The following is a 13206-nucleotide window of genomic DNA, read 5'->3' as shown; positions in this document are numbered from 1 at the left end:
GCAGGTCCAGGCAGTAAATGAAATATCTGCCAATAGAATACAAATGATCGTTTAAGAATATTGTGCCATTGTACTGGATACAAGTAAAGGCAAAATACAGGTAACGATTAGTCGAAGTACTGCAACCAAAAAAATGTTCCCACGAGAGATAATCCTGAAATGAATCGAAATCAGAATCGAACTACGCAGAGAAATGTGAGCTCCATCGTCGTTTGAGGTTATCTTTCGTGGGCTATCCCGCGTCACCTCTAAGGTTGTACTATCAATCCAACACGTATTATTACTATTGTACATACGTCGACTACTATGGATTCAGCATGGAATGTATGTTAGAAAAAGTCTTAACGTACGGGAATCAAACTGATTGCAATGTAAACACGAAATCAGTGAACACGTGTTGGTAAGGCTAGCGTTTTAAAAAGATAACGACTTTGTTTTCAATGAAATAATTCTCGCTTGTGTTTTCGATGGTGCCGATAATCTCTTTTTCTTCAATTTATCTTATTTAGCGGTTTATAATTATTCTTGTACAAATATATAAAACGTTCCTTTACTTTATTCATCATCATTATTATTATTATTATTATCAAATATATGATCCAATGTTATGAATTTTTAAACGAAGGCTAAGAAAACCGATATTCTTAATTCCAGTGTTTTGTTTTGTTTTACTGTTACTGTTGCTGGCCAAGTAGAAATAACTATACTACAAAGTTTTCATTAGCAACAAGTCTCCACAGCATTCGTATTTCGGGCTTCTGGTTTTCAAATTTTGCATTTCAACACATACCATAGCCTTCGCAACCAGAAGGTACAACACTGTTCCTCACCACGAATTTTCCCGCCATTTTTTTGGAGTAACACGCGGTCGACCACAGGGAACAACACGTGCCTCCCGCGAGGAACAAAGGCTTTTCCACCTGTTCATGCATTGTACCAGTTCGAGTTACGAGTTATACTTATGGAAGATTGAGAAGGCAAAATTCCAATCCCTTCAAACAATACAGCGATAAACTCACTACGTCAATGGTGCCTTGTTTAGAACAAAGCATACTTTTTTGTCAATTATATTGACTTCAGGTGGATAAATCGCAATATATGGATTTAACTGCTCTTTTATCGCGTCTAGCAGGTTGTCTATTGTCGGGTATAGAGAGAATTTTAACAGATAAAAGGATTAATTTCTTATCATTTGTAGTGTGGCGTGACAAAACAAAGCCACAACGTTTTGCCGTTGTATGATAAGTATATATTTCTTTCAAAGCCATTCATAAAGAACGCGGTAATGTGACTACTTCATAATATCAGCAGCTCATTAGCATATAGTTTATGACAATTTGTATTTTCATATGAAAGAATATGTTTATCAAAACAAAATGCGAATGTTTGAAAAAATGTGAAAAATTCCTTTTAAAATTCGAGACTTTGAATACGTAGAAATACATGAAAACGAGGGCACGCAGGCCAGATCTCAGAAATCCATATAAAACTCTGTTAATTTGCTGCGCCATGCCATTTAAACTTTCTACATTTATTGATTTTGAAGTACTCTTCCATATGTTACAGTCTGTTTCTATAAAACCAGAATTAGAAATCCCACATTATGAAAGAGGTAGCAGTAGATTAGCAGCTGTGTATTCAGTCATCAATAGCGAGAATGCTCGTAATTTGTTGTTGCGCAAAAAAACACAAATTCATTATGTTTAGCAAGAGGCGAAGATATAAAACATGTCCACCTCGAAAAAATGTTCGTTTTCTTTCTTTTAAATTTTTCGTGGCCGTCTCGATGAGTGAAGTGGTGTATTCAGTACAGCTGTAACCAAAAGGTTGGGAAAAATGCAAATTATTGGCCATAATTTACCATGGTAAGCTTGAAGTATGCATTAACTGACAATCAATCAAAACCAATTCTCGTCGGCCAAATCATGATGGGGTTTCGGGCCTTGCCACAGGAAGCCCAAGTATCTATCTCTTCACCACAAAGCCTAATAACTACTTCAACAGTGTGTCCTCAGTCAAACCACTGTCGCTTATATTGCTAATAGGCCTAATTTAGAATTCCACGAATACTAATTAGGACGTAGAAAAGCTTATGACGTACTTGCCGAAAGATTAAACGTGGGCACGCTACCAATCATTTTGTTATTTCTACGAAACATGACGACTCTTTTCAGGATGGCAATTCCGGCAGATTGAACTTAGATTACTCTGTAAACAGGAAGAGAATTTGACTGGAAGCAAAAATTAAATGTGAAAAATAACCTGGGTTTTAAAGGCTCTCTCGCTCCAGTGCTTCTCCAGAGAGCCTCTAGAACCCAGGGTAAGTTCGCGCAAACATGACGTTGAGACTAGCGTTTGGCCAACCAGAAATCAGTATTATCTTTTAGCACAGGCATCGTTGATGAGGGAGCAGGTCTACCTGGCGGGTCCACCCTTTAGTGATCTTGAGGAACGATTCTCTGGTAAAACCTTGAACTTTATGGTTAAGAATACTTAACTTCCGCAATAACTAAAGCTTATTAACGGAAGCGAGTCAAGACAGTCAACGAGGTATACGTGCATTGCTCTCATTTGACTATCACTATGACTATGTTAGGAATGACATGGGCGGCAGTTGGTGGACATGACCTTACAGGGTTAAAAGATACGGGAACTATACTTATCAATACAACAGACAAACTAGTTTGATTTAGTGGCAGTTCTAACATTAAACCAAACGTCGCTTGCGCTTCCTCCGGATAGAATTCCCTCCTTGGACTAGAGTCTTTTGATGGAAGTGCAAGGGCAGATCAAGCAGATGCCGTCCTGCACTTCTTATTTTCCCGAGCAAGTTTATGACAGAGATAATTTAAACAGACGACAGGACTGTAAATAACAGTAGTCTTTGTATTGCAAATACTATCCCTGTGTTCCTTATCAGTTGTGTTATTTTTACAGCGGGAGCGTGCATGGGTTACAAGACAGTGAGCGTGTTATGTCGTGCGTAGATCCCCTCCACAACCCATCCTTGACTGGGACAGAGAACGTTGAACTGTGCTGCCCATAGACTGAAAATCTTTGAATCTTAACAACTCTACAATTATTGGAAAGCTCTGGGAATTTTTAATGAATTTTTTTAAAACAAGAAATACTAGACAGTTGTGTTTAACTGTCGTGACCTTGCAAAAGCAAATGTTCCAAGTGTTGATATAGTTAATTATCGACGATTATTTACCGCGTGGAAAAGTTAAGAGGACGTCACGTCAGCAGCAGAGTTTATCAGATTTAATCTAACCCTGCATGACATCTACCATAGATCTGGATAAAGTTACCTTTAACTCGACAATGTCAAACGCCTTTTGCCAGACATCTCCAACCGCTCCAGCTTCGTTCGAATGATATAAAAGTCCATATCGCTGGCAGTCATCAAGGGATTTGAAGTTCGAGTGCATTCTCATCAGGTATCCTATCCAATTTCTCTAGGCCACACGCCAACATAACTTAAGGCCAACAAATAGGCTTGAACAGAAACTCGGGAGTTTCCTATTATGAGTTTTTGGCTTGAACGGCTATTTTTGGTAACACGTCCGCGGTCCGGAGGGGGAAGCTCTGACTCTGATAGCTTGGAGCTTCTTAACTGGATTGAATTTATAAGAGTTTATTGTCTCTGTGTGCGATCAAGTAAGTATTTATTAGTACATTAACACCTTTTCTTCTCTGTTTAAGGCTATTCATCTTCAAGACTTCCTGATATCCCAGCTTGAAGGTGATTGACTATGTCTCCTTGTCTTGGGATAATCCAGCCTCTTTTGGCTCTTAGGATGGAAGATCAACGGGGCGGGAATAATGTATTTATAATCTTATGCGATTTCTTTGAGAGTTCGAACTATTGGAATTGACCTTTCGGCGACCTCTAACTGTTGAAAGCTGCCCCATGATAAACGGTGACCACGCAGGCAGATTGAAATGCCAAATTACTTACACGCAAATACGAGCCTTCAGCTTTCGATAAAGGAGAAAGATACTCGTTTCTTTTTCTTGCTGGAGACGTCAAATGATAATTTCTTTTCTTGGCTCGTATAATACCAAAACGACAGTTAAATTGCTGGTTATTTTGCAGTATTTTCATCCCACCAACTCGAAAGAGGGCTTACAATCATTGCACAGCCATCTGTCGAAATGGAGGGAGGAGATCGCATGCAAATGTCAACAAAAAAACAAAAAAAAGAAAAAAGTAGAGAATCCAAAAAAATCCTTACTTTCTAAAATACTTCATGGAATGACTTCAGCTCCCCTTAAACCCCGCGAGGGTAAAAAGACGTATGGCCGGATTGATAAAATGCCTGCCCCGAGGCCCGAAGGCGACTACATTTCCATCGTAGCCAAAAAAAAAACGAGTGAACTAATAGGATAGAAATATCTCTGGCCAATCACAGACTTTTGCCGTGAACAATCCCCTTACCCCATCAGTAGGGAATTACCTTTTAAATTCAAATTGATTTGTTTTGTGGTCTGTTTTCCTAGGAAAATAGCATTTATCTCGACAATCGCCGTGTATTTTTAGACCGCAACTTGAACCTCCATACAAAATATTACACTTAAATCGTTGCTTGGAGACGTGATATTTTTTGTCTTTCAGTCACAGAAAACATTCTTTTCGGTTTAAAACTCCACTTGACCCAGAAACCAAAAATATGCATGACCAGATCGATTTACTGTATTATACTTGCAGATTTAAAGCAGAATTCTTTCATAGCTTCCGCTATGTGAGACAGATGGATCTTCGTTTTACCGTTGATTTGAAGATAAATCTTAGGACCGTGAAATGAATTTTGATTTTTTAAAATAATTTTTTTACGCCGAGAGAATATTTCGCTTAGAAAAGGATGTGATGTTATTCCAGAAATCCAAACACTTTCCATATTTTAGATTTTCATTGCGGATAACATTCTCAGTCGATAAAAATCGAAAATGGCACGCCGTCATCAAAAAAAAAAAAATAATAATAATAATAAAAATAAAAATAAAAATAAAAAAATAATAAAAATAATAAAAATAAAAATAAAAACTATATATTTCCATCTTTGAAAACATATCCAACCGACCCCTTGTGTAGACTTTTCATTTCGGTATCATTTTTCTGTGGAAATTCTTAAACGCTCAGAGTTTTTTTGAATGGCAAAGTTAACAGGCTTAGTAGTGAGAAATATGTATGTAAAACTGGCCAATAGTAACACTAGTTAGTCTCTGTCCCTTGTCTTTAGGTCGGTGTCGTTAAAACAAACACGTCATCGGCCATTATACATGTAAAAAGGCCCCAGCTGACCATGTTTAAGGTTGAGCCTATGACAGAAGAGTGATTCATTTCTAAATATACACATAAGTATATAAGGTGCGCCGATCGATTTGTACATTAGCCGATCGGCAAGGGATAGTGTTTGTCACATGACAGAGTTTATGGTATCACCAACATCACGAACAGAAATAAAACAAGACAGCCCTATATGTTTAATACACCAAAAGAAATTAAAAATGAGATAATGGTTGTGATAAAGGATTTTGAAGATGGTTATTCAATAATAAATGGGAAAAATACTTTAGTGTAGAACGCAGAAAAAATCACGATTTTCAGCAATTCCCGATGACGTCATCTGAAATGAATGAATGAATGAATTAGGCTTCGCATCCACATCACGTCTTCAAGTCTATTATATGCAATGGACTTAGGACTATTCTGAGGAACAATGATTTAACTGGATCTGTCATCAGTGCTCTGATCGGTACAGCCATATGTTGTGGCATGTATGGTGTCTTTGAGGGTGTGGTCGCGGTTTATTTAATCAAACTGCATATATGATTTACCTATTGTTAATCCCTCTACACTAGGCCAATGAGCAAAAATATTTACTTCCGCTGTTATAACCTTAAAAAGAATTATAAATTCAAAAATTGGAAGATTGCCTTGAATGGCTCACAGTTGATCCGGTCCATCAGATGCACGGTGCTCTTTGCACGTGACGGGTGGGACAAGGCGAGTCGTGTATCATTAATAGGTGCATAATTCCATTCTTTGAACAGTTCAGGGTACAGTACAAGAACTTTCTCTTCTACGTTGCGCTTTTAAATTGCAGGCCCAAACGAGTTCCCTTGTTTTGTATAAAATAAAAGGTCTTAGGTGACAAGAAAAACATATACTTCTGATAAGCGAAAATCTTGTGCAATCCGTCAGCAGGGGTGGAAATCGCGTTTAGAAACTAACTTCACTTTCAACATCCACTAATCGGCTCGGTAAGACTATAATCCTTATTTTCTATTTTGATTGTCTTACAGTTTCATTTAGCTTCTTTCCAATGTTCGGCCCGTGAATTTAAGAGATTTTTGTAACTCTTAAATGTGTCTGCAACTTTAGATTCGACTTTATGTATATTTTTTGTTGCATATTTTTGTCATGGTTTGGTTTTTGCACCGTGACGGGGTCAAGTGAAACAAAGGAGGGGGAGCAGTTACTAAACAGTTGTAAAATTCACGGCATTGAAAATGCGGTGAAAACGAATGCGTAGTCTAAAATAGGATCAAATCAAGGTAGGTAGATATTTTGTCTCTTGACAAGAAAAAAACTCAAAAATTTTATGATTAAAGAAAGAAAGAAAAAATGATCGAAAAACAATAAGAAAGAGCAAGACCAGTTCGCTAATCCACAGCGATAATGAACCCTTCTCATAATGGTCTCAAATGCGATGCTAACATGGAGATACATAAGAAATACCACAAATTTCATTGAGAAAAGTGCGATTCTTTTGCATTTTCATGCTATTATCCTCGCATCCAAGTTCTTTATGAGAAAGATCCATTTTTATGCAGAAAATGATTAGTTTAGCTATCAATCTTTTGAAAGTAAAGTCAACTGATTGGTTTATGAGTTTTTGGAAGGCTGGTAACTTGTCTGGATTGTTGACAGTGATTATCACTAGGTAGGCCTATTAGGGATTTTTCCTAACCCCGGCAACAAACACACACTCAAAAGCTCATAAATTAGAAGAATCTTTATTTAAAAATGCGATTTTGATTGGATAAATCTAACATCGTGAAAACATAACCTCATTAGCCTATGTATTTTCGTGAGGCAAAATTTATTCGAAAGAAGAAGCTGATGGATAGGATTGCTAGACACAATCCTGTCTACGAAAACCAATGTAAACAATTTATTGAAGGGACGCCATGCATAGTAATTGGCTGATCAATCCAAGTGAACGGCACATGTTGAAGCTGTCCCTTGAGATCAGTGGACTATGTCAATAACCGCGAAGAGTAGTGACGCTTGGATGGTTATTGCTCAAAGAACTTCAAATACTGGCTTCACGAGGGTTTCACATGACCCTCTGATATAAATGAATTTATTCTGGGCTTGGTTTAATCCCGGGCCTAAGTTCTAAGTTCATTGCCGCATCATCCAAGCATGGAGCGCGAAATGTTGACTCCTCACGCACTCAGCGTTACGTGTTATGACATTCTAGCACCTAAACTTTTCAGCACCCTTGGTTATTTCAACGCCCATTTTACTTGGATTTAATTGAGGACGTGAATATTTATTCGTAGAAATCAATGAGCAAATACTGAGGGCGGCGAAGGATTGTTTACTCCAGTGTATTCACGAAAAGAAATCCTAAATCCTCTCAGAATACCCTTACAAAAGGCTATTCTTTGGAGCTTTTCGCCACCTTGATAGTAAAATAGAATTTGTACTTTGGATTTGCAAGTTGCTTTGTTTACATGAATGATCTGGTTCGTATCTTGAGCCAGTTTGATGTCGATATCTTCGCATATTTGCGCGATTGAAATGAATTTCAGTGCCATAACGCAAGATGACATGAAGCACGTTCTAAGGACTGTGACTTTCAGTCTCGAGTAACTCAAGACCAAACATAGCAGACAAATTTGAACACGCTGACAATTTCTCGTCAAAATAATCTCGAATCCTAATGTCGAGTACATGTCACGATTTGAATACAACTTTCTTGGTTTTGTAATCATATTTTAGCGCAGGCCACCCTCCCCCTGCTGACTAGTATTGCGCCATTTTCACACCCAGAACTTGGTCTCTTGCGCCAAACCATGCCAGTGATTGGTCAAGCGCTTAGAGTTCGCGTCATGATTGGCCTAGATTTGACAATGCCGTCAATTTATAAGCTTCAAACGTGCAAATAACGCGTGGTGCCTCAATAGTTCCAACCCAAAGGTCATTGTTGGGCTGGGTCTTTCTTTACTGTGAAAGGCGTTGGATCGAAGCTCCATCGAGTGATCATTGAGTTGTGTTCTTTGATTTTTTCTGCCCTAGAATGGCGACTGAAGTAGAATCTGTTCCTCAGGAACAACCCCAAGTTGTGGTAGAAGAGAGCAAAGGAGACGAGAACCATGTTGAAGAAAACAAACCGGCAGAAGAGGCTGAAGCGGCGGAGAAGATCGAGGACGCTGTTCCCGCTGTAGTCGACGGAGAATCGAAGAAAGAGGAAAATGGCAGCGTACCACCAAAAGTGATTCTTCATCAGCATCCCCCGTGCAACAATATACCGAGTTTTCTGCCAGCTTCTCTTAAACTGGAGACATTCCTGAGAATGCACAAGATTCCCTACGAAAATAAGTACGTCCACAAACTCGGTTCGGATAAAGTGAAGTTGCCATTTATAGAGTATGAAGGCGATAAAGTGCAGGATGCCAACTTCTGTATCAAATATTTGAATAACAAGTTCGATCTCAATCCCGATGGTCATCTTAGCGAGGAACAGCGTGCTGTTGCTCATGCATTTTCGACTATGGCTGAGGAAAACACGTACTGGAGTTTGGCTTACTATCGCTGGGTCGATAACTTCGGCGAAACCAAGAAATACTACAGCAACCTGGCGCCTGTCGTCAAGGACGTACGCCCAAAACTCGATCAAAGCAAGTGCATCAAATGTATGCAAGCTCATGGAATTGGAAAGCATACGAAGGATGAAATATATGGAATTGCCGAAGCCGACTTGCGAGCTTTGTCAGCGTTTTTGGCAGAGAAGGAGTTTTTCATGGACGGTGAGCCCTCTGTCATCGACTGCACCATGTTTGGCCTTTTGGCTAGCATCATTGATGGCGCTCCAGAGTCACCGCAAGCTAAACTAATCAAAGAAGAGTTGAAGAATTTGGCTTTATTCTGTGATACTATGAAGTTGAATTACTGGCTCGACTGGGGAGAAATTTGCAACGAAGAAAACGCCGAAGAATTCAAGCCCAAAAGCCGGCTGAGTTTCAAAAATAAGAAAAAGCGCGCAAAGTCAACCGATGGGAAAGAAGGCGAGGGTGAAAGTGACAAAGCCGAAGAAAAAGACGAAGAAAAGAAGGAGGGCGAGGAGGCAGCCTCTGCCGAAGACGCATCTCCCAAGAAAGAGGCTGCTGCTTCCGGTGAAACGGCAACCGCCGAAGAAGGCGCGAAACCCGAGGAAACACAAAAGGAAGAAGCCGAAGCAGAACCTTCGAAAGAACCCGAAAAAGAAGAAGATAAACCCGAACAGTAAAAAAATGTAAGATTTACTTGATATTTATTTCATTTTCTTAGCATTTCTTCTTCTTTACTGATCCACCAAAGGCTCTGTGTAATGTACGATATAAAATTTAATCAGTAATGTATAGGCGTTAATATATCTTGATAGTCTCTCTAGGCTCCAAATATTTCCCCCTCTCTTTAGAAAAAGTACGTTCGATTCCTTAGCCGTGGATTATTTGCGAAAAAACATCTTTATACCGAAATTTTTCCCTCCAAAAATGCTGTTCAGTTTCTTGATATGGCCAAGAAACTCTGTAAAGAGGTCAAAGTAATGGCCAATTTTTTTTTTTCTCGTAAGACGGCCTGAATGTTACGATTGAGTCAAAATGTATCGGAAAAACTTTGATTGAAATGAACACGTTGCTTCTAGGAAAATTTATTCGACCGTTTGAAGTCATTGATTCTCGATTATTCGTGAGGATAGGAGTGCCGCATCGATTTGTTTTCTCGCTGAGGTGGGGCAATCTATAGATTTGTATTCCCGCTTGTCAATATGTACAAGCTCCTAAGTTACTTGCCGTTTGAATGGAACGCAACCATCCATCGTTTGGATCTTTGATTTTTTTCGTTAAATATAAATCTAATACCTCGAAAAGTTAAAGAACAATTTGGGTTAGTGCTTCTTATATTGAGCATTCGGCAATAGCTGTTCATGGAGCGAGAAAACTCTAGGGGGGAGCCCATTGAAGATCATCTGCATGAGAGAAGCTGCGGGCGAATGTAATGAAATTATTATCAAAAATGTGTAACAATTGGATGAAAATCCTTGTGGCGCTTTCATCGAGTCGATGAGGAATTGATCTTTCTTGTTTTATTGAAATTTGCTCATATCGTATATCTCCTAAGCTAGCCGAGTGTGAATTACGACATATACTGGGCTTACACTTGGTAAATATTTACTTACAAAGTAATCTAGCTGCAGTTTGTTTCAGCCAAATTCTATTGCGAAACCCCAAACCAAGCGAGTCTTTATTTATGCTTCAAACCTAACCCAAACTAACTTTTGCTTCTTCTTTGCTTATATGGCTTCTTAAAAATTTCCATATTTTATCCCAAAAACAACTCGTGAAACTTGATATGTTTTACTTTCATTGGCAATATCCTTTTCGAAATGCTGTAGATTTTCGACTTTCCATCTGTGTTTTAATTTAACTTAAAATAATTCTGGTAGAATATTAAACAATCTTTGAATGAAAAGTGTGTCAACCTTAAAATAGACGATTATAAACTTGAAGTGTTTCAAAGCAACTCTTGTTACATGTTGATGTGGAAAATGTTACAGTGTTTTTAGTTTTGATAATGTTAAAATTATTTCATGTTATTTTTATTTTATTTTGTCTTTTTTTTTCTTTGTTTTTGTTTTCCTTTTTAGTTATGAGTAAGTGAGTGAACTATTTGTCTGCACAGCAAGACTCAAAGAATTAATGGAACAAGCCACAAGGTTTTATCCTGACAGCTTTCTTGAACTTGAGACTTGAAAAGTGTGAGCATATAATGTTGCCTTGTATTGCCCTAAATTTTGTTGCAAATGGCCTCTCACATCAAGAAGAGAGAAGATTAGAGGACCACTTGCCCTAGCTATTGTAACATTTATTTTTATAGCTAGGAAACTTTAACGAAGTTGATGTAGGTAATAATTTGTATTGTAAGGATGAAGCAAGATAGGACTGAGATAGCAAGGCAGTAGGATAGCCTTAAGATATTATTTTTGGTTAAAAAAATCATTCCTTTAGACTTCGCATTTTTTTACTTTGCCGATGACATGGCAAATGCTGTTACGAAGAGGCTGTCACACTGTAGTCCACATGACTGACTCTCTAACAACATTTCCCATGTCATCACGATACTAAAAATTTGAACTAACATCTCGTCCACCTTGATGGTGCTTAATTCTAAATATCATTGGTTTGATTAGTGATCCTTCTTAATGTTTGGAAAAAAAACTTGTACTAGCTATCTACTGAATAACGCTGTCAGCTTGAAACATGATTGTTGTTTTCTACTTGGCATAGGAGTATTACGAATAGCTAGTTGCATTCTGCATACACTTATAATGCTGTATTTGCCTGGTTATATGTTATTGTTCATTCATCTTCAAAAATAAAAGGGTTCTGTAAAGATTTCTCCTAAGCCAATGAGAAAGCAACACCATGTTTTCCAAATGATTGTATGTAAATGTTGAAATAGGCATAGAACTCAAGGAGTTTTTCCTGTAAATCTTACCATTAAATTATATTGGATGGATAAAAATGAATAAAGCCATTAAAAAAGTCAACAAGATTGTTTTCATTGGGGTCTTTTTAGCATGTTTTGGTATTACTGTTATGGGATTGAAACTTGAATGTTTTCAAAAGCATTGCTATACACAAAAGAACTACAGCCAGATGTTTTGACTCGGGGAGTCTGTATTTTCAAAAAGTAACTATTTCAATTATTCATATAGTCTTTATTTATAAAATTCAAATGGAACACTAAATCGTAGAGGAAATATGCATGCTGTAAAAAATTTTTTTTTAGATTTTTCCTCCAAATCTGAATAGGAATAAAATGGTTGAATGATTTTGTAAACATTAAGTATCCAACTGTGAAGGTGAGAAATAATGATATGTAATTTAGAGCACTTAAATATTGCCAAAGGTTATTGGACATTAAGATATGCACATGTCTTTAGACATGCCCTGCTCACTGCCACTCTTAGTAGTGACAGTACTTTATAATTATTTGTATTTTTTTGTGCTGTGTGCTCATGCATATTAAATGACTATCACGATAATCCTTTCTGTTGAATGAATGTATTTGCTTATTCAAGTTATAGTTGTGTCAGCACAAAAAAAAAGATTGTTCTTTGTGCAAGTAATGCAATTCATGCAAACCCAGATGCTTTTGAAAAAAAAATTTGCATGTGGTTAAGCATAGTGGTTCTTTTTTGCTAATATTGCATTAAGACAGCAAAAGAAGAAATCAATAATGCTGCCAAGAGCTTTTGTATTGAAAAAAAACCAGTAACTGTTAACAGGATTTGTTAAATGAGCCGTTATGATATGTGTTAACCAGCTTATCCATAGATTATTGCCAAACATTTAAAAAAATCTGTTCAATTGGATCATTGGTTGGTCATGCCTCATGTGTAATAACTTTGTTGACGAGAGCAAAGTATTTATGATTTATTCTAAAGGAATATTTGTAAACAAATTAAACTTTATAAATAATAATGATTTTTAATTCTTGCATTATGTTACTTAATGTTTCTGTTGTGTTATATATATATATATTTATTTAAAATAATGACAATAGTTACATACTAATTTTCTATAACATGCTAGAATATAAAAGTCAATTAACAACTGAATTAAGATTAATAATTCTTAAAATAATACACTCTGAATACCAGAAAACAAAAATATTATAAACTTTTTAAAGTGCGTATGACACCTAATTCAAAATTTACAGCATTGATTCGAAATGATTCGAAATATTCTTATATGGTTTGAATGATGCATCTTGGAGATATCAAGGTTTATACTCCCAATATGTTAATGATGTGACGCCAAAAGTTTTTTTCTTTTTGATTAAATGTATTTTTTCATGTTTTCCTAATAATTTATTCTACTCATCACAGTAACACTGGTAATAATGAATAGCTTTCTTTCTAA

At 37.1% G+C, this 13206-nt stretch overlaps 1 protein-coding gene across 4 annotated transcripts; it reads left to right on the top strand.

The window, feature by feature from the left end:
• The first annotated feature begins 3641 nt into the window (after positions 1-3641).
• Positions 3642-11831, top strand: LOC116292858 (failed axon connections homolog). 4 transcript variants are annotated; one of them, XM_089028038.1, is made up of 3 exons: positions 3642-3660; positions 8315-9530; positions 10926-11831. In XM_089028038.1, exon 2 carries the CDS (start codon positions 8316-8318, stop codon positions 9522-9524), a length of 1209 nt encoding a protein of 402 aa, XP_088884164.1. In that variant the 5' UTR covers positions 3642-3660; position 8315; the 3' UTR covers positions 9525-9530; positions 10926-11831. The 4 variants fall into 4 exon arrangements, with proteins under 4 accessions (XP_088884164.1, XP_088884163.1, XP_088884162.1 ...); XM_089028037.1 differs by lacking the exon at positions 3642-3660 and adding an exon at positions 3727-3745; XM_089028036.1 differs by lacking the exon at positions 3642-3660 and adding an exon at positions 6128-6267.
• Positions 11832-13206: the final 1375 nt, after the last annotated feature.

Source organism: Actinia tenebrosa, unplaced genomic scaffold (assembly GCF_029948245.1).
Source record: "Actinia tenebrosa isolate PJP-AT-01 unplaced genomic scaffold, QUT_ActTen_1.0 PGA_scaffold12__29_contigs__length_12842862, whole genome shotgun sequence".
Lineage (NCBI taxonomy): Eukaryota > Metazoa > Cnidaria > Anthozoa > Actiniaria > Actiniidae > Actinia > Actinia tenebrosa.
Note: the sequence above shows the minus strand (reverse complement) of the source record. Positions and strands in the feature narration are given on the sequence as shown.